Below are 24,612 nucleotides of genomic sequence, written 5' to 3' on the forward strand. Positions count from 1 at the left end.
CTGCTATATCGTACCGTCATTTATTTCATTTGAATTGAAACTTCAGCAGGTTAGTATCAATTCATCTTTTGGCTGATGCAGCATTTATTTATCACGTTACCGTATGCAAATCATCAGACGAACCGCCAAACCATTTGTATGACAGAGCTGAAGCAATTCGTCTTGAGCGACATATATGCGTGGCATGAATGGCCCTGGTGCGTTATTCTCTTGTCGGAGGAACGACTTCTCTATTCGCGTACGCTATTTCAATAGGATTTTGATTTTTAATAAAGTTCGTCACAATAACATGATGAGTGGTCGTTTCCCCTAAATTGTCAGTAATTGAGAGCAAGCTGGCGCTGATTAGAGCGTAGACGGCCTAACAGCCGGAGACGCACAGTGCGGTGGTCCGAGGTCCGTCTTCGGCGGAAACTTGGCGTCGCGGCCTTTCCTGGGGCACGAAGGCGCCATGTGTCGCATTTCCGCCCCGGCACCAGCGACAATGGTGTTGTTTCGAGCAATTGCAACCATGCACCTCCTGGCGCATGAGAAACAGCCGGCAAAGATGTGTTGTGTGAAACGATGTCATACTTGGGATTTCCTGCTCACCACATCAGCATTGGACGCAAATTCCCACTACAGCAAGAATTGCTGCGTAGTCACCGATATGGGCTGCGCACAAGGATATACAGCAGCGAACGAACCGGGACCCCAAGCGTATCACGCATGTATGCTACCTGCCGTTTGTAAAACCTTGCCTGAGGAGGTTTACTGAAGAAATAAAAAACTTAGGAGGCCTACTATTTAGGGCCGAAACATACAAATCCAAGTGCCAGAAGAGATGTAGACCATTCGGAAAATCCCAATGAATATGTGCCCGCACATGCCACCGGGTGACCGCAAATACGGCCGAAGCTTACCACTATAAGGCTTTTAAAGACGATAGTCTTTCTTGGGATACTTAAACGGAGAAAAGGTGGTACTCAGGCACCAACAGTTGAACGTAGCCGTGCAATTGTTCTTTGTCACGCATGCCTCGCACAGCATGGTATCTCCGCTTATTCTGTAGCTTGGTGAGTCAAGTGTCCACTGTCGAATCAACACACACCTCTGTGCGTTGCTTTATGGCATGACTGAAAGAGCAGAGCAAGAGGAGACATCCAGATCGCTAAAAGACCAGAAGGAGGGGATTCTTCCTATAGGCCGGGTCGAATCGCGTAGAACCAGTTTCTCCCCAGGCGATGAACACTTCAACCCTTTGCCTACGGAGTTTTTTTTACGAAAAAGGGTACAAAAGGAACGAATTTTTTTCTTTACCGATTTTATTCTACGTGTCTTAAAACAACTCAACGACTTTTAAAGGTGTTTTATTCGCAAAATATAAGCAAAATAATTTTTTTAAATTGTGCAGAGTATTGGCTTCACTGCACTGCACCACGGAAAGTGCTCTAACCTCTCCTGTCTTTGGTGCAGAAAATGTGTCTGAAATTTAACCCCTTAAGGACTTATGACGACCTAAGCTCGTCATGAGCAGTTGCCACGTTTTGGCTTATGACGACCTGTGGTCGTCATGGGTCTTCCGCAATGTTCCAAGAGGCTTTTGACGAGCCCAGCTCGTCAAATGGTGCGTTTCTATTTACAACACAGATGGCAGCACGGGTTCCATCATTGGTGCTTTTGTTGAATGAGCGTTTGCGCACTTGTTGGCAGGATGCGCGCCTTGTGTTTCGCTCGCGTCATAGAGGTTTTTGACGAGCCCAGCTCGAGAAATGGTGCTTTTCTATTTACACCATAGATGGCAGCATGGGTTCCGTCATTGGCGCTTTTGTTGAATTAGCGTTTGCGCAACAGTTGGCGGAATGCGCGCGTTGTGTTTCCCGCGCGTTTTATAAACAAACATGGCCACATGTTGACGGAAATGGCAAAAACATCCGCAAGGAAACCAGGATCTGGTGCAGGTGGTGCGAGAAGGCCCTCTGCGCAGGGCCGTGCTTCGAACGCTATCACACTAAGTGAACTATCAAGGAATAGTGCATTTTGTGCGCGGCAATTCAAGTCCAACCTTTACTTTCTAGAGTAGCAGAAATTTTTTGCAGAATACACCCGAAATGCCCCATGTATTATAGAGTATTACATGATGGAGCGAAGAATGGCCAATAAAACATTATCTGCCGAAAAATGTTTTCGCAAATATTTTTTTGTTTTGAACACATTACTGAAGCATTTCGCATCATAAAAAAATTTGGCAATTTTGGAACATATTTTTTTTGTTAAATGAGCCCTTAAGGGGTTAAAAAACAAGTGCACATACAAGGGAGCCCGTGAAAAAAAAGCTTTCGACGCGTCGGTGGGGGTTGTTTACACCTGTCGGTGTCTATGCCGAAACGTTGGGACGTGGTCTTTGTCCGAATCCAATGATTTAGAAAAAGTTATGTCGCCCTGTGCAGTCGCTGCTTCACTCGCAGGAGAACTGAAATTATTAATTTCTCAAAACTTTGGCTAACAAGCGTTTTCTTCTTTTTTGTCAAAAAAGCTGCTGCCGGCACGCGCGGCCCGGAGGAGGATGCCATTTTCTAATTCCGGTTACCACAATTCAGTACTTTCTCGACCAAAATGAATGCTTTGATGGGGTTTTTTTACTGCATCAGCTGTTCAAGCCAAAAAGAACACAGCAAAATGAATCGGGGTAGCTTACTTTCTCTGCCCGCAAACGCCTCCTCAGCTCCCTTCGGTAAGGAAAGGGTTGAAAAATAAACGATAAACTAAACAAAAGCTGCGTGCACACCACATTTTTCTTTCTTCTTTTGCTCTTCACTCTCCTCTGATGGCTCTCCGCAATTTCGCATTCGCCAACCGCTCGCGCCATGTCAGCGCGGCGGCGTGTGCTCGCCAGTGCGTCCCATTTCACTGCTGCTAGAGGTTGTGTCCGGGAGCTGGTTGAACTAGAGGAGTAGATTGAACCCCATAGGATTCTGAACAGTCATTGTTGCGTGGTAAAATGAATAACGGGCTCAATCTGCACCCAGAAGGGAAACTTAAGGTTAAATAGTGTTCATATCGGCGGCAATTTTGAAAATAGGCATTTATAGGCAGTTATAGGCATATAGGCACGAATGCCAAAAATAGGCATTTATAGGCGCTATAAAAACACTATAAAAGACCTCCTTAGCCTCTAATTCATGCTCATATATCAAAATTGCGCGATAGGAGCGTAAGGAACAAAATAGGCATTTGCCTAAAATCCGGTCTCTAGTTTTCTGCCAGCAGTCCCAGCATAAGTCCATAAAAAACAAAAATTGTCCACCAGCAGTCCCAACATAAGTCCAGAAAAAACAAACTGTCTGCTAGCACTCTCAACGTAAGTCCAGACAGGCTCCTCGGCCGAATTAGTGTGGTCTTGTGGGTCACAGGAGGGGCTACTTGATATGCTCAGTCCGATCGCTGTGTGCCTGTATTCAAGTAGAAAGGAAGGTAAAAAAAAAATAAAGCCGGTACAGTAAAGGACCCGAGAGTTCATGAAACTGCTTGAACCAGAGAAACCTGTCGCATTGCTCTTTCTATTTTATGCCTTAAAGTGGCTCTCTTGCAAAACACATCAATAGAGCCCCAATTCTATGACTTTGAGAGGGCACTATCGTAAATTGAAAAAGTATTAAGATAAGCAGAGACTGTCGGTCCTTCCCCCCAAAAAATGTGACATGAAGGCGCACTGCTTCAAGAAAAGTAGATTAAATTATTTTAAAAAACATGACAGTTAAGAAATTAACTGGAGGAGGTGAAAGTTACTTATTATCCAATGTAATATGTCTTTTCTCCAGGATAAAATGAGTCAGGGCGTTAACTGCAGTGAAGAGTCAAGTACAAAGCTGAAACCTGCTACAAACGGCCTTCCATCAAGGGTGTCAAGTATGGTGTCATCATCATTAAATGGTGACGGAGAACATTCCTTGCAAGCTTGAGACCATTCATACTGGACACGACTAAGCCTTGTGTGTGATGCATTAGTTCCCGATCAGGTGCAAACAATGAAGCGCTGCTTTTATTAAAACTGCTAACATGAAAGGAAAGGTGTGTTATGCACTAAATACGGCTACAAACGCTGTATTATATACATATATATATAGGACAGACGATTACTTTTAGGGCTCCTTTTCTCTGCGAGACTATATATATATATATATATATATATATATATATATATATATATATATATATATATATATATTTCCAAATACTACCTTGCACACAACCTCGATGAGGTCCGTGTAGATTGCTTAGGTAACAGTCTTTGAATAAGCATGCGATCAAGCAGTATTCAGGAGCGAATTAAGGAACTGGATCACTGACTGCAATGAACTGCAAGAGAATTTCCCCATTCTATGAAGGCAAACTGTACTTTTCCCATTTTCTAATTTTCAATATAGGAGCTAATCAGTTCACCTAGCCGGTATCACTACCTTACAGGGGCCCCGCAACACTTTTTGAGCATGGTCAGAAAGCGCTGCCAATAGGTAGTCGAGGCTCCCGAGAACACACAAGCCAAATATTATAGCGCAGCACGAGCCCTGGATTGTACAATAAATTCTCAATCACCTAAACATTGCTCCCTCTTCTCTCGACAAATGATGTGTTAGTCTACAAATCATGGCGTGTTTGTGCACAGTTCCGCCATTGGCTGATTTGAGCATGGCGCTTATTCCAACTAAGCTTTGGCATGCTAGGGAAAGAGACAACAAGCAAGCGCACACAGCTAAACAAATAAAAAAAGAACTGCAGCTGCGACATACCACGAAAAACAACGCTAACAAATGCACAGTACTACAAAAGGACAGGCTAAACTAAGCTTATCATGGCTACTTGGCAGCTACAAACCATTACATCAAGGAAACCATAGAGTTAATATACTGTCAGTATATTAACTCTATGACGGAAACGAAGCAGAAGTAATGATGTCGATATCACCGAGGCATGCACGGCGATACAGAACTGTGCGTTTGGGAAAACGCGACTGCGAAAATAAACAAAAACCTTCATTCACGCATTACACAACGGCCTTATTCACTAAAGGAAACCGTAAGAGAACGTACCTTTGCTGGCCAATGGCCCACGGGGCGGACCGCTTGCGGCCTGAATGTCCAACGAGACGGAATGTACAACGAGACTGAATGTCCAATAGTGGACATTCAGTCTCGTTGGACATTTCGTCTCGTTGTACATTCCGTCTCGGTTGGACATTTAGTCTCGTTGGACATACAGTCTCGTTGGACATTCCGTCTCGGTTGGACATTCGTCTCGTTGGACATACAGTCTCGTGGACATTCAGCTCGGTTGGACATTCCGTCTCGTTGGACATTCCGTCCCGGTCACAAATTTCACTTTTCCGTTTTCGTTCCACACATCCCAATATTTGCTGTGAAAATTTTCCGAATGTGCCCTAACAGAGATGAAAGCGGCAAGACACGAGGGAATAAAATAAGGACCCAAGACGCAAAAAAGAAGTATTAAAAATAAGAAAAAATATTTAAAGAACGCCCTTTGCACCCGTTTGCTCGTGTTTCATATAACTTGTGCCTTTTCAACAAATCGAGTTGAAAGTTTGCGCTTTTTCATGATTTTGTTATGTGCGTCATCCCTAAATATGTACCTGTAATCTTAGCACAGTTTAACAAGTATGCAAAACCAAATAGCCCGGTACCTCACCTTGGTTGAGTAATCGATTAGCTTTCAGTTTTTTCTCCGTAATCCGTTAGTTTTTTTAAAGTAATTGTAATCGCTGACGCTCTTTCACTGTAATGCGTACAAGTCTGTTCCCGAACCAGTTTTCTTTTTTTTTCACTTGAGCTTCACAGCCCTATATCGACGTCATTGGAAGAGTAATAGAAAAGCTCGTGTTCAGGCCGGTTCTGAAAAGTCCTCAAATGTTTTAAGCATCATAAAAACGGTTTTATTGTCGCCAACGATTACCTGTATGCTATGTGTTGTAATGAAAAATTATTCACGCGAAGCACTGCAAACGCGAGCAAGATTGGCTACTTCAGCATAAGCTCAGAAAAAATGAGCAGTTCGCAGCGGATGGCCTGATGCTCTCTTGACTGGCCCCAGTGCAGCGGAGCTGTAGGTCACCGCTCATTGCACGTCACTCTAATGGGGTGTGACGTCCCTAAAACTTCTTTACGCTTCCTACACAGTGACCGTCGGTGTCAGTCGCGCTAGCGATGGGTCTCGATCGCGAGAATGAGCATTTATACAGACTTTGGAAGTGAATTAAAATATATTCTAAACGTTTGCTGCGTGCAATACTTCGTGCTGAGCGTCCTTGCTTACAGAGAAAGCCACCAGCAGGCTTTTATAGCCTCAAAATTTGGTGACACCACCTCTTTAACGGCATAGTCTTTCCTAGGCCGGCCTGCAGTTCTCTTGTAGCCGAAATGCCATGACAGTTTTCCATCAAGGTAGTCAAAACAAACTGATATCCCACACTCAGCATGCTTCATAATCATTTCGTGGTTCGGGCGCGTAAAACCCAAGAATTTAATTTTAGAGGAAAATTCCTCCCTAGCTTCTTCGACCCGCATTCTTTAAGAGGAAAGAAGAATTGTTCTAGGGGCTCGTAGAAAGCCGACATCAAGCCAAGGAAAGCATAGGTACGTTATTTGTTGATGTTTTTAACTGTAGTGTAACGAATATGACCTAAATTGAAAGGACTTAAATGGCACGAAAAAGCACACTTTCTTTCGGTGCGATCGAACCCACAACTTTCGCAATTACGCGTCTGATGCTCTACAAATTAAGCTACGACGGAGGCGCTCCCTCGTCCACTTTGTTGGGTATTTACGCGAGCTTGATCCTGGGAGTGTTAGCAAGCACAAATCGTCGCCGTAATTATAAGGTTGCGGGTTCGGATCCCACTGATGGAAAGGGTGTTTTTTCGTCTACTTGGAATCCTTTGACTATTGGTTATAATTATTACATCGCAGTTAAAAAAAGCAACAAATAATGTCCCCCAATGTTTTATTTGGCTTAATTGGCTGTTGGCTTTCTAACAAATAACTGAGTCCCTCGAACTATTCTTCTTTCGCACTTTCATAGCAAGGGCTTCGTCCTGCCTCGTGACGCTTTCTGGCAAAAATAGTGTTTCACACTCGCCGCCTTAGCTACGAGTGGCGCTGGTAACGCTCTCAGGGATTAAACGCAGATAGATACCGCACAGAGTGACGAGGGAGCGCCCCCTCTCGTAATCTTTTAAGGGGCTGTGATATCCGATTTATGATAAACAGGAACAGCAAAGTATGCAAACAAACAAAATAAAGCAATAAAAAAATTACAATATTCAACATACATATGAAACTAAAAATACAAAATAGAAATAAAACTAACAAAACTTGAAGTTATGATAAATGCAGTAAAGCGAATACGGAAACAAAATACGACGCCCGACGCCACAGTAAGTCAATATTTGCCAAAACGCACAAAAAAAATGCGACCTTCCGTTAGGCTTCTTAACCAATGAATGTTGTCTGAGAAATTCAAACGAGGGCACGTTGATCTCTTCTAAATTGGACATTCCGCGCGTTGTAATTCAGTCTCGTTGGACTTCGTCTCGGTTGTACATTCGTCTCGTTGGGACATTCCGCTCGTTGGGACATTCCGTCTCGGTGGACGTTCAGTCTCGTTGGACATTCAGTTCGATGGAACATTTCCGTCTCGGTTGGACATTCCGTCTCGTTGGACATTCAGGCTCGCCGGTCACGTGACCCATGGACATTCAGTCCGTTGTACATTCCGTCTCGTTGTACTTCAGGCTCTGAATCAGGGTTCTTGCTGTACGCGACCCAGCACCCAACAGTGGTCTACGTCCACGCCAGACGACACGGTATGAACTATGGGTTTAGGAACACGCAACTGCGAAAAGAAACAAAAACCTCCATTCACGCATTACACAACGGCCTTATTCACTAAAGGAAAGCATAAGAGAACGTATGTAGTACGTACCTTTGCTGGCCAATGGCCCACTGCCGAGGCGACCGGAGTTCAGAAACTCTTCTACTGTTCTTGTTGCACGCGACACAGCCAGAGAACATCCACCACACAACACCCAACAGCGGTCAACGTAAGTACACATACGTCAGATAAAAAGCGGCGGACAAACGTCGCTGCTGGCAGCGTTGGCGCTGGCAGGACCAAACCTCAAGACCCAACCACGACTGGTCCAAACAAACTACGCAATGTGCGTACATGTGCGAAAGACAAGGAGGTTATATACTATTTCTTCTGGAGTGGAGGTGGCGCCCCCGTAAGTGAAGCCGGTCGCCGCCATATTGCAAAAGGAAAAACTCTGAAGCAGACGACGGAGTGCGCTTCGTTGCCCCGCCGTCGCAGTTGTCTTTGGGGACGGTGGCATGCTTTTGTAAAGCAGTTAAACATTTTACGAGGCCATGGCGACTTCGTGCGTCGCTTATGGCTGCACAAATCGCAATAAGAAGACGATGGGATCACTTTTCACGCGTAAGTGTCCATACTTCGTTCGCTGACGATTGTTTGTTTTTCGTGCATACTGTTAAACTGGAAACAATTTGAAAGGTGCGCATACATGTAATACATGCGTACAGTTGTAGCGACGAAAATTTTACGCTTTAAATGTTCGCTGACACGACGTTGTACGTGCTTTTTAAGTGTATACACGAAGTGGGTGCAGTCTAGCTGGACGTACCGAGCATTATCGGTACGAGTAGGAAGTCTGAACGCCCTTAGAATTCCGAGCTTTCTGGTGTTTTCTTGCAAGTCAAGACTGGCGGCGTGCATGCACATTTATCCGGTGCATAGATATCGAATTTGATGCATGTTTATCGAGGAATTGGCAAACGCAACATTCCATGACGTGATTACCCGTGTTACATGTTTCCAAAAGACTGCGCGCAGCGTTCTACCTGGGAACGTGCCGGTCGAAGAAGTTGTTAGAGAGCTAAGGACGGTGACCAGCTCGACCAGCTCTGACCACCTCTGCTCCATGTAAAACAATTTTATCTCTAAAATAAGGTGCCGCCCGTTTCATGGCCGATCCCCCGCGGTGGGTTGCGCCAGGTTGCCAAGGAACAACCAACCAACCAACCACCTCTGCTCTATTCACTTCGCAGAATACTGCTTCGACAGAACGGGGCAGACGGCCTGGCAGTGTACCTACAATTTTTCCTGCTTTCCCAGCCATCTACAAAAGCCCAGCGCATCTACAAAAGCTTCAACACAAATAGTTACGAAAAAAAGAAATTGCGGCAAAAGCAAGATGCAACTCTTTTGAAATCCGACCAAACCGGAACCGAAACACCGAAGGACGCGGCTGCTTTACTTTTTTTATGCGTCTAGTCTGAGAGGGCGAGAGCTACCTCGTTTCGAGGCTGTGCGCGCTGCGCTTGTCGTGATGGCACACGTCGCCCACGTAGGTTAATGCTTGCGAATCCTCCTTCTGGCCAAATGTTCGCGTGATGGATGTGTGCTTATGTAAAGAGAATAAGTGCGTTCCACGTTAGCTTGTCGTTACCCCTTGAACACTGACGCCGTTACAACACAAAAACCCAGTTCCTAGTTACACATATGTAATTACAGTGCGCCAGCGCGCTCGATATACGAAGCACCCCTTCGACAACAGATTATTCTGAAAGTCTGCAGCTGACAATGGGTGTATGACATAATTTGTTTCATAAACGAGAAGAGGCAACTGTTCGTGGGTTTAAAGCAGTTTCCATCTCATTTTTTTATTGTGGGACTGCAAACCAACGCGCGCGCCGCGCGTATTCCATTGCCGTCTATGGCGGTCGCGCCGTGTTTTTCCTCTAGCTTACAGTGTTCTAGAAGTTTATAGTGCGCTCACTGAGCGGCGGAGCGTGACGCACTTCATGTCGCCGCCGACAGGCGGCGCGGCTCACAGCGTCACCTGAAACTTTCCGGCGGGTTGCAGGGCGCGGATAGCGCGCGTTGTTGTTTTGCGCGCAAGAAAAGTCAATCTTACGGTGCGCAACTCACGGAAGTTCTTTTGATGCAAGTTTTCTGTGTGTTGTGAAATAAGTTACTGTCGTTGTGACTGATTTACGGAGGGCGAGCGATGTTTTAAGCGGCTATTGCATAAATGAATGCTCCTCCACGCAGCCGCTGCAATAACAGAGTGTGTAGTTGGGGGCGTTCGTTTTTTTTTTTTTTTTGTCCTGCTGATCGATACGATTTTCAATGCACTTTCGCCACTGTAGCTATCATAGCGACTTCACTCCCGCCTTTCGAGCCCCACTATGCCGAATATAAACAACGCCTCATTTTTAAAATTTTTTCGCGTATATATGATCTAGCTGGTCTGTGTAACTAACCCACTTTTTGTTCTTTTTTTTTTTCGCGAATCAATAATGGGGGAATCACTCGGCTTCGTAATAAATGTATCCGCACCGTACGCTTAAAAAATTTTTATTTGCAGACGTAGATCGTACAAGGTTACCAAAACTTTTTATTGCACCTTGGAATTGCACCAGCGCGGATAAAACAGGACACGAAGAAACACTCGACAGTGTCACGCACTGACATACTGATTATATGTACACAAAACCCTGCCTATGTATGCGCAAATGTTTGCCATATCACAATATGAATTATCAATGCCGAAAATGTCACTTGTGGTCGAACAATAAACAGATGCAACAAACGTGTATGAACATCTGCTAGTCGACTACGAAAATGAAAAATAAAGGACAGCAAGAAACGCCGGCGATGTTTGCAGTCGACAGCCGACGACAACGTCGATCTACCAGGAACTGGGGCATCCCAAAGAGAGCCCAATCCCTTTGGACCTCCATCGCTTCCTAATGAGAGCTACTTCAGCCCCCCTCTACATCTCCTTTTCTGTACGTCACTATCCAGCCCGTTTCATCCGTCAGTATAGTTCTGTGCTTAGGACTTCGATAGCGAAACAAGCAGCGATGTACCAGCGTTCTTTAGTATTTTTTTAGAAGTACTACCCCTAACCCCCCCCCCCCCTTTTTTTTTTACTAAAGAACGAGTATGGTTTTGTTGTCACCACCCTCGCGCGTTTTCTTGCTTTTATTGCTGTTACACTTGACTCTGCGGTCACTCCTAGCTTCGTTGGGTCCAGCTGTTTTTTGTTGTCAAACGCAGCCCCAGAAATTTCTCTGCACGTACGCTGCATGCTCTATGTGCACGACCGCCTGAGGCTGTAAAAAAGCGCGTCCCTCCCGTCCAGATGCAGCGGCGGGCCGTCTTTGAGACAGTGGCGATTTGGGGATAGACACAGATGCCGATCCTTCAGAAAAACAAGCATATATAAGTGCAGTAAAGCGGCACGGGGGGTGCCGACAAAGGTCCTTCAAACGAATGAACGGCGTGAACATGCGCTGCAGGGCACACACAAATGGAAATAGTATAGCTTCAACTACTTGGGTCAGTTAAAAAAAAAAGAATAAAATGCTCGACTCCCTCCCCTCCTCATTTTTTTTGTGATCTCTTTTTGTGTCATTGTGGTGGCCCTCTCCCCGCCACCAACCCTGCGTCTGTTGATACCCCCGCAACTACAGCGTAACCAGCCTAACCCCCACCGACCAAGGGGACGCGCTCCACACCCCGCAAGAGTTTTCAGGAGAAACTGGCGGCAGCGCCCCTGGCGGGCGCTCAAGCTGTCGACGCGGAGAGGGCCGCGGCGGCGCGGCGCAGGGATACGGCAGTGAGCCCACTGCCCCATTCTAGTACACTGTACTCTAGCTACATGGCCGCCGGCGGCTTCACTTGCTCCCGTTGGCGGCGGCCGGGACTGCCACTCCAGAGGTTCTATACACCAGAGCACGCCTGCCTCGCACCCAGGCTGCTGGCGAGCCGAGCGGATACCCTCGCACCCAGACGCCGGGCTGACGGGGCTGCCAAGGCGCGCGCGGGCTGCACCAAGTAAACAGGGCAAGCTGCAGTTCTGAGGCTTTAAAGTGCGAAAAAGTACCCGTTCACGCCGCTTCAGCGTATAAGAGCTCGTCTGGGCACCACTGCGTCGTCTTTGGATGCCAAAACAAGCAGCGCAAGAAGAGGATATTAGCGTTGTCTGCGACGATTACGACGCGCCACGGGAATAGTGCCGGTGCGGTGTTTTCAGCTTCGCCGCGAGTGGATAACTGTGATTCAAGCAAAAAAACTAGGAGCCGAGTGAAAATTCGCGAGTAAGTACACTAACTGCGTGTATTCTGCAGTGTGATGCCCACCTATTTCATTTTGCGAACCTAATTGGCGTGACACGCAGCTGGGTTGAAGGCAGGCGCGAGCTTTGTGTGGGGGTGCACTTCATACCTTTGAGCGTTTCCTTTGACGAAAATCTAGTGCAAGCAATCAGCATGCTTTGCCACTTTCAACGTAGTATTAAGCTTTAGTGCTTTTGATGGCATCCACGCCTTCGAGTTTTCGTCTTCAAAACCCTAGCAAAAATCACCCATAGAAAAACCAATAGCCTATCGGATTATTGAACATATTGGTCTATTGGTATCGTATGGGTCTATAGGTGGCATGCTGGTTTATTGGACCTCTATTTGTTTATTGGTGTACTTGTCTATTGGCACTCTATTTGCCTATTGTGTATTTGTCTATTGGCGTACTAGTAGTATATTTGTCTATTGGCATTCTATTTGCTTATTAGTACTGCGTGTATTGGAAATCTACTGGCCTATTTCTCCGCTGGGAACTTGTAATTTTGGCATATCAAGTAATGGGCGTTTGAGGACTGCAACATAGCAGCGCCTGTATAAAATGAACAAATTCTATTTGAAGGGAGGCACGTGCTATATTTATCATTATTACAGGATAACTTCATCAAATCGGCGATCTTCCCCGCAACAAGCTTTCCAGGCATGCTGTGCTTCCTTGTCGAATATATGCCACTGCACCGCTTCTCTAGGTAGTGCCTGAAAAAAAGAAACAAACATAAAATACCAGGAAGTAAGAAAGAAAATATTTAGATGTGCTACTGAAAGAAAACAAGCATTAGAATAAAAAAAAATATGCAGATACAACACACTCTAGAATCGGCATAAGGGAAATTCCGGTGAGCTGGCTGTAGGTAACAGCTTAACATGACAGGGACGGACCTTTTGTCAAATTCGTACAGCAGATTCGATTATGCTTGTGTCCCAGAAGCATAAACGCAATCACGTGTGTGGACTTCGGACACTTGTGGGAAAGGTCAAACAGCCCTAGCACCAAACCGATCGCAGCGTGTGAACTTCGGGACTTCACACAAAAATCTTCATTAAATATAGTGCCTCTCTACTGCAACCACGTGTGTCATAGAATGGGGTTCAGTGAGCATGACTAGTAATTGATGATGGGACAGCCACACAGGATTTTTATTGCCAATAAACTTCTTACCTCTCCCGTAAGTGTATTATTGAGGGTGAACGAAGGCATGATTACGAATTTTAGTCTCTTTAGATTATCGCGAAAACAATGCGCAAGTCGATAACGTGCGTCTATGCCAGCGTCTGTATATGCGAACAGCCCACACGATGTTCAAAACTATTGTACTGTGGAGCGGAAAAACTAGAACAAACGAAGGGGCTAACTTTTTTTTTAACTATGCCAAGTTCTCAGACTTATTCCATACCAGTTACAATGCTAGGGCCGTGAGAGCTGGGCACATGCAGCGACAAAATCATTTTACATGGCTAGAGGTATTGTTTCAATACATCTGCAAAGAACCGTAAGTGAACACTCATTTATCGCTCTTGTCCTCGCTGTCCGGTAGGCACGCTGGCAGATGCGCGAATTAGTAGCACAGCAAGAGCAACATTTACTGACTAGCAAATATATAAAAAACAGTTCACTTACCTAGCATCGGCAGGGTATGCGCTCCGAAGCAACCACCTTTGCGAGCAGCATCCTGTCAGCACACTCGGTACCACTTACTGCTGTTAAGTCCGAGACGCTTTTAGCGCTGAAACTTCTTTGACGCTCATGACCGACCTTGCATTGTCGTCGCGATTACACACGTGCGTTTTCGTGCAACCTTCAATAGAACATACAACATTTCTAAGCCTGACTTCGACCACGAACATGCCGCACAACACACACGTGAGTCGTGACTCGACCGAAAACATCCGCTGCGGCTGTGGCTGCTGGCTGGCTGTAGTCGGCTCGCTTGCTGGCTGGCGCTCGTGCCGTGGCCATACCACAAAAACAAGATTTTATTTTTTGCTATTGTATTGCAATATTTTGCTCTATTTCCAACCCCTCGAAAATATTCAGCTGCTGACACATTGTGAGGAAGGTTATGGAAAGCGTAGCGAACCGAAATTTCAGCTGCAAAAAGAAAAAGAAAATAGAAGACATACAGCGCCTTCACGCGACAGCTATTATCTTCAATGAGCTCTTTTGGCAAGCCTGTATCACTGTGGTTGCTTGCGCGGCGTTGGTTGCTCATGATTTTGTTATCGTTATCGTGTTTCCGCATGTTTCGAACTTCAGATTTTTCTCGTTTTTATTTGATGCGCATTAAGGGTGACCCCGCAGGTACAGTAACCTGCGGCAGCGAACGCGATGTTCACCGTCGTAAGAAGTGCAAGCGCTCGAGCGAGCTTGCACTTGCAACCTACCACCCACTACTTACAAAGGCGACGAAAAAAACGCGAACAGCGCTGTTCGCATTTGCCTTCTCCGCGCTCTTAGCTTGGTGACAATAAAAAGACGCTAGTCTCGTGAATGTGTCAAGAAAAACATAGTTAACAGCGTTATTATCCCGCTCACGGTGTTAGCAAAGCGCTGACAGCAGCAACGTCCCTGATTATAGTGTTCTAGAATATTGGGTAGTGAGCCCACTCACCGGGGAGAGGGTACGTTGCCGCGGCGCAAAAAATGTAAACGAGTTTTCGTTTTCCTGAGTGCCCGCGTGGCGGCGCTACCATCGTCAGCAATGGGAGCCTTCGCGCCTTCGACCCGCTGCTGTGGGGCTGCTGCTGTGTTTCGTCGTCGCTGCAGGTGTTCGGCCGAGCATTGCTTCGTCAATACGTTTCATTTTTCAGTTCCTGTAGTTGTGAATAATGTAGATTGGTAGCAAGGCTTGTTCACGGGCTGCTTTTCATGTGAAGAACTCCATGCAGACAGCATTTTAGATGTGCTGACCATTGTGAAAGCAAGGCTTTGGCAAGAGGTTGGGTGCCGAAGCCATGCCTCAATGCTCTCTCAAAAAATAATCCAATTCTATGTTGTTACGCGACTTCATTTTTGCATTAAGGGGCTAAACACAGACAGAGCAGGCAAACGCCAAAAAGCAAAGCACTTCAAGATAAGCCGCTGCACTTAAATTTTTTTTCCTTGCTATAGAAGATTTTTAAAATTTTATTATTGTTCCTGCGTTTAGATTTTACAAGTGTAGGTTAAACTTGAAGTATGAATCTTCTCTGAATATTCTTTTTCTGTTTCACTGACCCAAATACAAGAAAATGCCAGATTTGAAAAACAAGCAAGATAGTATGTTAATTGCCACTCGCCATGCATACTATAGCATTAAATCCTTAATTCAATTGTGAATGGTGGCTTTGGTCCTTGGCGTACCATCAACAGTGCGATTAATATGATCTACCAGAACGTCAGTAGATCTGTATAAAAATGCATGTGTTTGAATGGAAATGTGTCTATTATTTGTCATTTTTTTTAGTATTTCTTCTGATTCACTGTCTTCACTTATTGTGTGAACAATATGTGTTGAGTATTCATGTGCTTTTGTGAACTTTTTAAATTTATGCTATGCTAAGTATGCTATTGAAAATATTTAGCGTCTCTTTGTGAGTATTTTTCTAGCATCTATTGGGCTGTTTTAGGAGACATGCTTTTTGCCGCACACGCTGATAAGTACAAAATGGGGCAAGGCCCTCTTCAAGCTATTTCAGCTTTTTTCCATCTGTTTTCACTTTGAAAAAAAAAAATGAAAGTGATTGATACGCATGGCTTTTGTGGAGTATATAAGGTCATTGTGCTGCCCCACCAAATAAACTTTTCACTTATTTCCGCGAACGATTGTTGTCTACATTTTTCCACACCTTCATTACAAATTCATTTTTCTAAATACAGGAGTGCGGACAAATAGTTCTGTAGAAAAGAGTGCATATGAACCTTTTAGGCATATTATAGTGTCAGCAGAATTGCTAACTGAATTTTGCACTCAACTGATAGCGGTGTTTGCATGCAATTTCTTACACAAATATAATTTCCAGCATGTGAGGGGTCTTCAAGAAGCAAAATCTGATTGCATGGTCTATCCTTACTTTCGGTCTTTTATTTCTTGGGCATGATTAAAATAGGTCTTTCCTGCTGTGCACTCCCACACTTTTTCTTGCACTTTTCAGGAGAATATATCAACTGAGAGCGCGTAAGGTGCTTAAGTTTGTAGTAATATTGTTTTATTTAGTGAGAGTATGACCTCACTAAAGAGACTACCGAGTACAAACGCTAGCATGAAAATATTAGTCTCTTTTATCTAAAGGCAATCGATGTCAGTGCACGTTAAAGAACCCCAGGTGGTCGAAATTTCCGCAGTCCTCCACTACGGCGTGCTTCATAATCAGAAAGTGGTTCTGGCACGTAAAACCCCATAAATTAATTAATTATCTAAACGCAATAACACTGCGAGATCTTTTTTTTTTAAGCGAGAGCTCGCTACTGCAATACAAAACTGGCGGTTTACAGCATATATTGCAACCGGCGCCCGCTGATGACGCGCTCATGTTTAGCGATACTTCATGCGCCAGAACAACGGCCAAAGCAAGAATATGCTCACGCAAAAGAAAAAAAAAAGCAACGAAAATGGCTATGTACAGGGGTTGCACAAGTTTGTGCTTGAAGCGCTGGCAAACTAACCTTCGCGCTGAGGGCAGCAACGCGTCGCTTACATTGCAGGTGGTGGTGGCGCCATCTACCAGGTGAGACATAAAGTGCGTCAGTGCAAGGCCTCCAGTCAGCCCACTACCCCTTTCTAGAACACTTTACCCTGATCAACTCGATATGTAGCTTTCGCTGTGTTGCATGGTTTTAGCGAGGCGGAGCACTCAGGACGCCCGCTGCTACCAGCCAGGCTACAACTGTTTTGAAAAGTAATGCGACCAGCGGAGCTGGTAGATGCCGTACTGTTCGCGTTTGTTTCCATAGCGTGATTATGTGCACAGCAGGAAGTGACGAATTCTACCTTACATGTTGACTTCGCTTATTTTATTAGCAGCTTATTTTCCCACCCCGTTTGCACCATGCAAGGATAGCAGAGTACAAATTGCTGCCTTTACAAGAACATTGAGTGCCCCAGTTAAAACATTACCTGCTGTGGCGTTGCCTTAAATTTCCAACTATGATAATTTTCACTTTCTGTAAACCTGTCTTTTTGCGGGTTTATCCCACAAATATAATGCATAACATGCATAACCTTGAGTACAGAATGAAATCGCACAAATATACAGGCGTCTGTGCAGGCCCGTAGCCAGGAATTTTTTAAGGGGGGGGGGGGCACTTGCGGAAAGCCTTGACTATATGAGAAAAACGCCTATTTTCATTATTTATTTTCGGTAAAACACCATGCATCATAGAAATTTTGGGGGGGGGGGGCGCCCCCCCCCCCCCCTGGCTACGGGCCTGCGTCTGTGTAATTATTTTGGTAAGATTTATGAAAAATATGGCTGCGATATTTTGGAACACTGTTATGTAAAACAGCTGCCACTTTGCTCAAATACTGAACAAATCAAAAACTGCCTTTTGGCTGAATTCGCTACTGCATGACCTGTAAGTGAATTAAATACATATAGGTGGCCTTTTAATACCATGCATAACCCTGCGACTTTGGTGTCAATTCACACCTGCTAGTTCTATAAATGACAAATGACAAATAGCTGCTATTTATTGGTTCTATAGGTGACAAATAGACGTCGCCTATTAAAGCCTATTGGTGCCTACTGGTTCTATAAGTGACAAATAGCTGCCACCTATTGGTACTAACATATACCTATTGGTTCCATTGGTGACAAATAGACGTCTCCTATTAAACCCCATTGGTGCCAATACGTGTCAATTAGTTCTATGGGTGACAAATAGCTGCCAGCTATAGGCACCAATAAAAAATTTATTGGTCCTGTCGGTGACAAATAATGTCGTCAATTGGTCTCTATTGGTGACAATAGAATTCTAATAAGACCTATAAAGCTCGAATAGAGCACTTATACAACAAATAAGATTTTTCTATAAGACCAATAGAAAATTCTATTGGCATTTTTGCTAGGGATAACGACGCCACCAGCGATATCGCTGGAAAGTTCGACAGCGCCTGTATAAAAGCCGACGCGCTTGACCGCTTGTCAGTTGATCGACGCTCTGTTCGCCGCTATCAGTGTATTGCTGTAGTTTGACTTTCAGTTTCCGGGCCACAAGTTCGGCCAAATAAAGAGTTTCATCTCGGACCTGCAGCTGACTGCTGCCTTCGTCGTCACGACCCTGTAACAATATTTGAGCTGTCTACTTTGCGCTTAACTTCCACGCATAGAAGTTTCTAAGCGAATGAGGGTTTTCAGCGTAATTTTTATAACTACCACCACAATTTTAGCCGCTGCCGTCTTATCTAGACCAGGAACAACCCAACACGTTTGTAAAAGCCTTTATAGTGTACAAAGAAGCGTACTTACTCGAGATACAAAAACGTTCTAGAAAAACAGTTCTCATGTTGCCTACAATTTATTGAAAAATACTTTCTCGAAAAACATCACCAATTCTTTGCAATGTTTACAAGACAAGTTTTCGCGACGGTTAAAGGGATACTGACCCAAAATCGGAAAATTTTACGAGAACTCGGTAAATGAAATCACAGTGTGCGCTTATATCGAATAGATGTCGTCTCTGAGCAATGTTTTCAGGGGATAGTTGTATTTTCGGTGTCTCATCTTTCTACGTCGCATCCTTCTACGGTGCCTTAAACAATTCGAACAGATCGGCCGTGATGTGAGCACCGAGCAGTTAGTTATTCGCGCGTACTCTGTCGCTAGAAGAGTCGTGAGTATTCAACTTCAGTTTTTCAACTTCACCGAGCAGATGTTTCATGCCCGCAGCACTTCTTACACTGTACGACAGCCGTTTGCGTTTCGTGCTGTAGCCGTTCACTACGCAGTTAAACTGCTCGTCAACTACAATTATCTTTTGCACAAGTAATTAAGTATCCGTTTTCGAAGCAAAGTGTGGGATTGGGCTAGTTGGTATTTCATTATTAAACTGCTCAGCGCAAAAAATTTGACACGGTACACATAGAAAAGACTAGGACCAGCGCTGGTCCTCGTCTTTTCTATGTGTACCGTGTAAAATTTTTGCGCTGAGCAGCCCGTTCCCGAGCCGGCGAGTGTAAAATATTCGGCACATCTTGTTCGATAGCTCGTCGTAAAATCTCTCGAAAATCCACTGCTTTGAAGGCATAGCGACAGCTGACAACTGATCGAATGTCAGTGTGATGCAACTCTAAGTCTCGGTAGCGTATATAGGTAATCGCCTGCCTTTCGTTTTGCTGTTCTATTTCTGGCGGCTCCTCCAAACTGGGCACTGGGCTTTCGCGGGACGCCGTGCGTTTTGGGGGGGATTTGCGCCTAAACCCCGAACATTTTGGCTTTGAAATGTGGGGTGGAAGTGCTAGGAACAAGCGCGGCACGGCACCGGGCGCGAGTTCCCACTTTTCACGTGGGATCAAAACAATTCTAACGACACGACGATAGTGCTTTACAATGTCGTCATTCTCGAAATGAACGTCACAGACCTTGCATTTCGCAGTAAGCTTTCTATCTTTGTCATGCGAAGCTTGAATGGCGTGGGGTCTTTTGGAGATCCGAAGAAGTGTCGTGAAGCGGAGTCGTTGCGGTAGCCGCTCTTGCTGCCTGGCGCAAAGCAAGGCGGCATACCGCACTGAGAATCTGTTCGCCCTCGTTACACTTCGTACATCATGCACGTGTCTTCGTACAAGACGCTATAAGCCTGGTCAAGAACAGTCGCAAAAATGATGAGCTAACAAAGCGCAGACGACGCTGTAACCCACGTGCGCTCGTACATCGGCGGCGCCGATCACAACAAGCGCCAGCCGCTGGAGCTAGACGTGACTGCAGCGCCACTAGTTCTCACGACCGCCACGCGGACCGCCTCTCCGGCGGAGCTTTTAAACTGAGTTTGTTCTAGTAACGTTGACTAAGAAACTGCCTCGCACGTGACAAATGACGTCGCGGAGCAGAAGCCCCGCCCTAGACGGGCGAGTTGTGAAAACAACGTCGCGTTTGTTTCCTCGAGATTTCGCGCACGCGAGGAGGAAACCGGCACCGGTGGACGGCTGTTCCACCGCTGGACTGCACCCCCGGGAACGTTCGCGACTGTTGCGACCTCTTGCATAGCCCTCTGTTGCCCACGCGCACACAGCCCACGTTTGTACATCGTTAAGTATCGTACCCTGTCGTACTGGTCGTACCAAACGAACGCGCGCGACGCTACAGACTGTCAAGTTATGGCGTGCAGCCAAAAAACTTTCGCGTCCGAGTTAGATGCTGCAGCCTCCAACGAGGACGTCGATGTGCTTCGCGTTGCCCTCGGCACGGACGGAGATGCTTACGCATGGCTCACCGAGTACAGCGAAGCGACGAAAACGTCTTGGATTGTCGATTGGGAAATCGCCGACCCGAAAAGGTACGCCACAAGACGAAATCTTATTTGGGACTGACATCCAGGCTCTTGAGCAGAATTGTTTTCGTTACGCGTGCACCCATCTTTCAATACTGGAGGGAGTCGCGCGAGTCGCAGTTCAGGTTTGTGCATTTGCGACTGAAATGCCGTAGGCACGATTAGAGCCCTGCACGGGCCCGGGCCGGCCCGAAAGCCCGGGCCGGGCCGGGTAAGGGGTTGTTGGATCGGGCCCGGCCCGGGCCGGGCTCGGGCCCGTGATCTTCAGGGTCGGGCTCGGGCCTGAGCCAGGCCCGTATTAGGCCCGAGTCTCATACGTATATGTATAATTGCGTGTGTACGTTGTGTGGCTTTGTTTTTGTTGTTTTGTGGTGTTTAACTTCCCGAAGCGACCCAGGCTATATGAGACGTCGTCGTTGAGGGCTCCGGGTAATTTAACCACCTGGAGTGCATTGGCGTGCACAGAAATTGCATAGTACAAGACGTCTACAATTTTGCTCCAACGGTATGCTACACGGGATTTCAAGACACGCCTAATATAAGTTTCCGCCATTATAGTGAGTGAAAGACGTTCTTGGGTACCGTGTAAGCCAAGCAACGGTAAACTGCCTAGATTAGTGTATATAAGATGTGCGCGTTTGTATCTAGGGAAATATTTCGAGTATGCAGCTACGCTCACATGCCCGTAGACTGGCCAACGCGACTTGTGAGTCATTAATAGCTCAGGAGCTGTTTTTCATGCATTTTAAGTGCAAGATGCAGAGCGACTCTTATCACAGGGCGAATGCCATTGTTGATTTTTTCATTACTAGTGGTGAGGCGCCAGACGATAGAGACACTCGTTTCCCCGAGTGTGGCTCACAACTGGAGTGATGATGCTAGAGAAGCGATCCGGGATTCTGGGAATACCCAACACAGACTGATTAGTTTTATTTAAACCACCCTTTATTCAACACACCGTTACTGTACACATGTCTGACACGAGGATGGTGGCTCGCTCGTTAACGGGTGTGCCTCGCTTTGACAGATCTATGGCACTGCGGTGGCGGTGACTCGGGAAAGAAGGGTGGGACAAAGAACCTTGTTGTTTTGAACACGAAAACATAGCGTAGGTTGGGTGCAGTTGCCTGTCGAGGAGTCAACACGACAGCTTTAATTTATGTAACGCTGCCCAGCCTGGTATATTCCTCCCAGAAGCAGCTAGAGCACGTTTTTTTTCCCCATTACATTGTGCAATAGATGAAGTTTGTAGGAGACTTGCTACTTTTACTCAACAGCCCTAGCTCGTATGCAGTTGATGTAGACTCAACCTAAAAATGTATGTCATGCTTGTTTTTTCTCCACTTTATGCAGGTATTATATTTTGTAGTTGTTCTTTTAAATGCAAAAATGAGACTACGTGGTTAGAACGGCGTGCGTACATGAAAGAGCCAGCTATGACTCCAATTATATTTTATATTGCCCTGCAATCATTTCGCAAGAGTGTTATGCGCGTAATTCACCGAAAGTATACACAGTACCAGTGAAAGTCGTGACACTGAAAAAAGTTCCTAAAACAATCTCTAGAAAATATCTTGTGTGCGGCAGGTATCTTCACAATAACCGAAGGTTGGACAGTGCCTCCTTTATGCTCAAGGCATAACTAGCCGAAACGGACCGGGCCGGCCCAAACCTTTCGGGCCGGGCCGGGTACGGGCCACATTTAAGAACACCGGGCCGGGCTCAGGCGGGCCGGAGCATGGCGTTTTCGGGCCGGGCCGGGCCCGGGCCGGAAAAATCGGCCCGTGCAGTGCTCTAGGCACGATACGCCCGATTAAGCGAAAATCAATGGACTTGGATAGTCGAGACGAAAACTCAAAGGCAAATATTAAGTCGACGTTGATTGTTGAAATAGCGGTCCAGAAACCTCGTAGTGCTACTTATATGCCACGGAAGTGCTTATTTTGAAATAAAATCACGTTTTAGTGGTCCGCGTCGCGTTAGCGCACTTCAAATCACCCGCCTGAAATCAGACTTTCATACGTCACTGCTGCCGTGCCCAACGTTGCCCGCCTTTACTGCGCGGCCGCCGACACTAGTAGCAGCAGAGCGAAAGTAGCGGGACCCGCAGCAGCAACAATGGCTATCGAAGCTCTGACTTTCTGTCAGAGCGACTTTCACGAGCGCGCAACACACACGCGGCAGTACGCGATCCCGAAACTACCACTGAAACGCGACCGCGTGAGCGAAGCAGGGCGCTGGGCGAAGCGCAGTTCGGCGAAAATGGAACCTTTGAACCACGCCCGCCGTTCCCATGGCAACACCACAGAGGTTCTTTTTTTCATGAATCAAATGGAAACGAACAAACAGCATTTTATTACCTGTTTTGATGCACGGAAGGTTCTTTTTTTGTTGCTGCTAGTTTGGTTACTAGTGATTTATTGTAGGCAGACTCTCATACGTCATCGGGATCACTTCGAAAATGTCCCACTCGTGGCGCTCATCATGTGATACATTTAGCTTAATTTCTCGGTAAGTAGGGCACTACTGTCGATAATCTTGCCATTTTAGAAGTTGTCATATATTGAGCTCTGACATAAATTTTATTTGCCTTTAGTGTCCCTTTAAACTGCGGCGCGAGCAGCAAAAATCTTTAATGTTCAGTAAAGCGCGTTTGTTAATTGCCCAGGCCTCTACAAAATCTGACTTCAAGGGTATCGAACGGCAGTAAGGGCTTATCTAACAGGTAATGTGGATTGCAATGGAGCCTGATCCGTGTTAAACCATGATCCAGATAAGGTGTTGCAATATGGGAACAGTTTGATAACCTTGTTCGCCTGGTTGACTTCACTCCAGTGTGGCGAGCGTATCCGCGGTTTACACGATCGCGATATTATTCAACGTAATGAAAAAGTGTGCGTCGTGCGCACAGCATTTGTCATCGATGCACGAGGCTCTGGCTGGGCCACTCCCTCCACAATCACACGTAAAAAATATAACCTTGTATTTAGGTGCTTGTCAGGTAAAGTTAATCTTCTGAGTCAACAAACTGACCTTATATTTCCAGATTCAAGTCAGACTCTGGAAATATTTTTGGAACTAACATATCATTTGCATATTTTCTTTCAACAGATTTGTGTTCCACAAGAAATGGAGATGTCAGCATAGTAGCATCAACAAAACAGTTGGAAGAAATTCCACAAACTGCCCAGCATTTGTCGACGTGAAGATTAAGAAAGTTACCAAGCACACGAAGCGCAATGACACTTTCTTGAGGAGGGATGTCCCCCTGACTGCCCTCATCAAGCTGAATGAAAACCACAATCATGTGCTTGACAGTGCTCATGGGCTCCGCCTCCTCAAAAGCACAGCTGACACTCGGGCCACTTTCTTTCAGTACTTCAGAAATGGCCTGGGTCCAGCTGCTGCTCTAGACTTTCACAGGAGCAAGCTGGCCAACCAAGAAAATGGTGTAAGCCTGCTTGCCAACAGTTTCCTACAATCCACGACCCGGCACTGTATATCACTGGTGCAGGATTTGGAGAAAGACCAACCACAGTGATGACACTGACCCACTGACCAAGCTGGCGGAAAAAATGCCAGCCTATTCCCAACGTGGTAAGTTGTCTTCTTCCGTGGTAGCTCCATAGATGGCTAGTGTCTGTTGTATTGTAATCTTGAGGCTGTCTGCTTCAATGAAGTTTGTTTCTATGCAGTCAGTTAAATGTAAAAAGGAACCCTGCAACACCTATCTAAGCAATCACAGAATGCCTGCCGCAAGGCATGCAAGGACATTTTCTCTTTGTCCAAATAATGTGGACTGGTGAAAATTAGCGGCCACGATGGCCGCATTTCGATGGAGGCGGAATGTGCTTAGATTTAGGTGCACGTTAAAGAACACCAGATGGTGAAAATTTCCAGAGCCCTCCATTAAAGCGTCCCTCATAATCATATAGT

At 45.8% G+C, this 24,612-nt stretch overlaps 1 protein-coding gene across 1 annotated transcript; it reads left to right on the forward strand.

Moving 5' to 3' along the window:
* The first annotated feature begins 20,433 nt into the window (after positions 1 to 20,433).
* On the forward strand, positions 20,434 to 24,217 carry LOC119378397 (uncharacterized). The gene is made up of 2 exons (XM_037647555.1): positions 20,434 to 20,682; positions 23,788 to 24,217. The coding sequence occupies exons 1-2, from the start codon at positions 20,504 to 20,506 to the stop codon at positions 24,215 to 24,217; spliced, it is 609 nt and encodes a 202-aa protein (XP_037503483.1). The 5' UTR covers positions 20,434 to 20,503.
* Positions 24,218 to 24,612: the final 395 nt, after the last annotated feature.

The sequence above is a fragment of the Rhipicephalus sanguineus genome, unplaced genomic scaffold, assembly GCF_013339695.2.
Source record: "Rhipicephalus sanguineus isolate Rsan-2018 unplaced genomic scaffold, BIME_Rsan_1.4 Seq820, whole genome shotgun sequence".
NCBI classification, from domain to species: domain Eukaryota; kingdom Metazoa; phylum Arthropoda; class Arachnida; order Ixodida; family Ixodidae; genus Rhipicephalus; species Rhipicephalus sanguineus.

Bases quoted from the DNA above. Each gene is read 5' to 3' on its own strand.
- LOC119378397 (XM_037647555.1), top strand. From the start codon at position 20,504: ATGGCGTGCAGCCAAAAAACTTTCGCGTCCGAGTTAGATGCTGCAGCC. The intron at 20,683-23,787 runs GTACGCCACAAG...TTCTTTCAACAG, and splicing joins GAAATCGCCGACCCGAAAAG to ATTTGTGTTCCACAAGAAAT.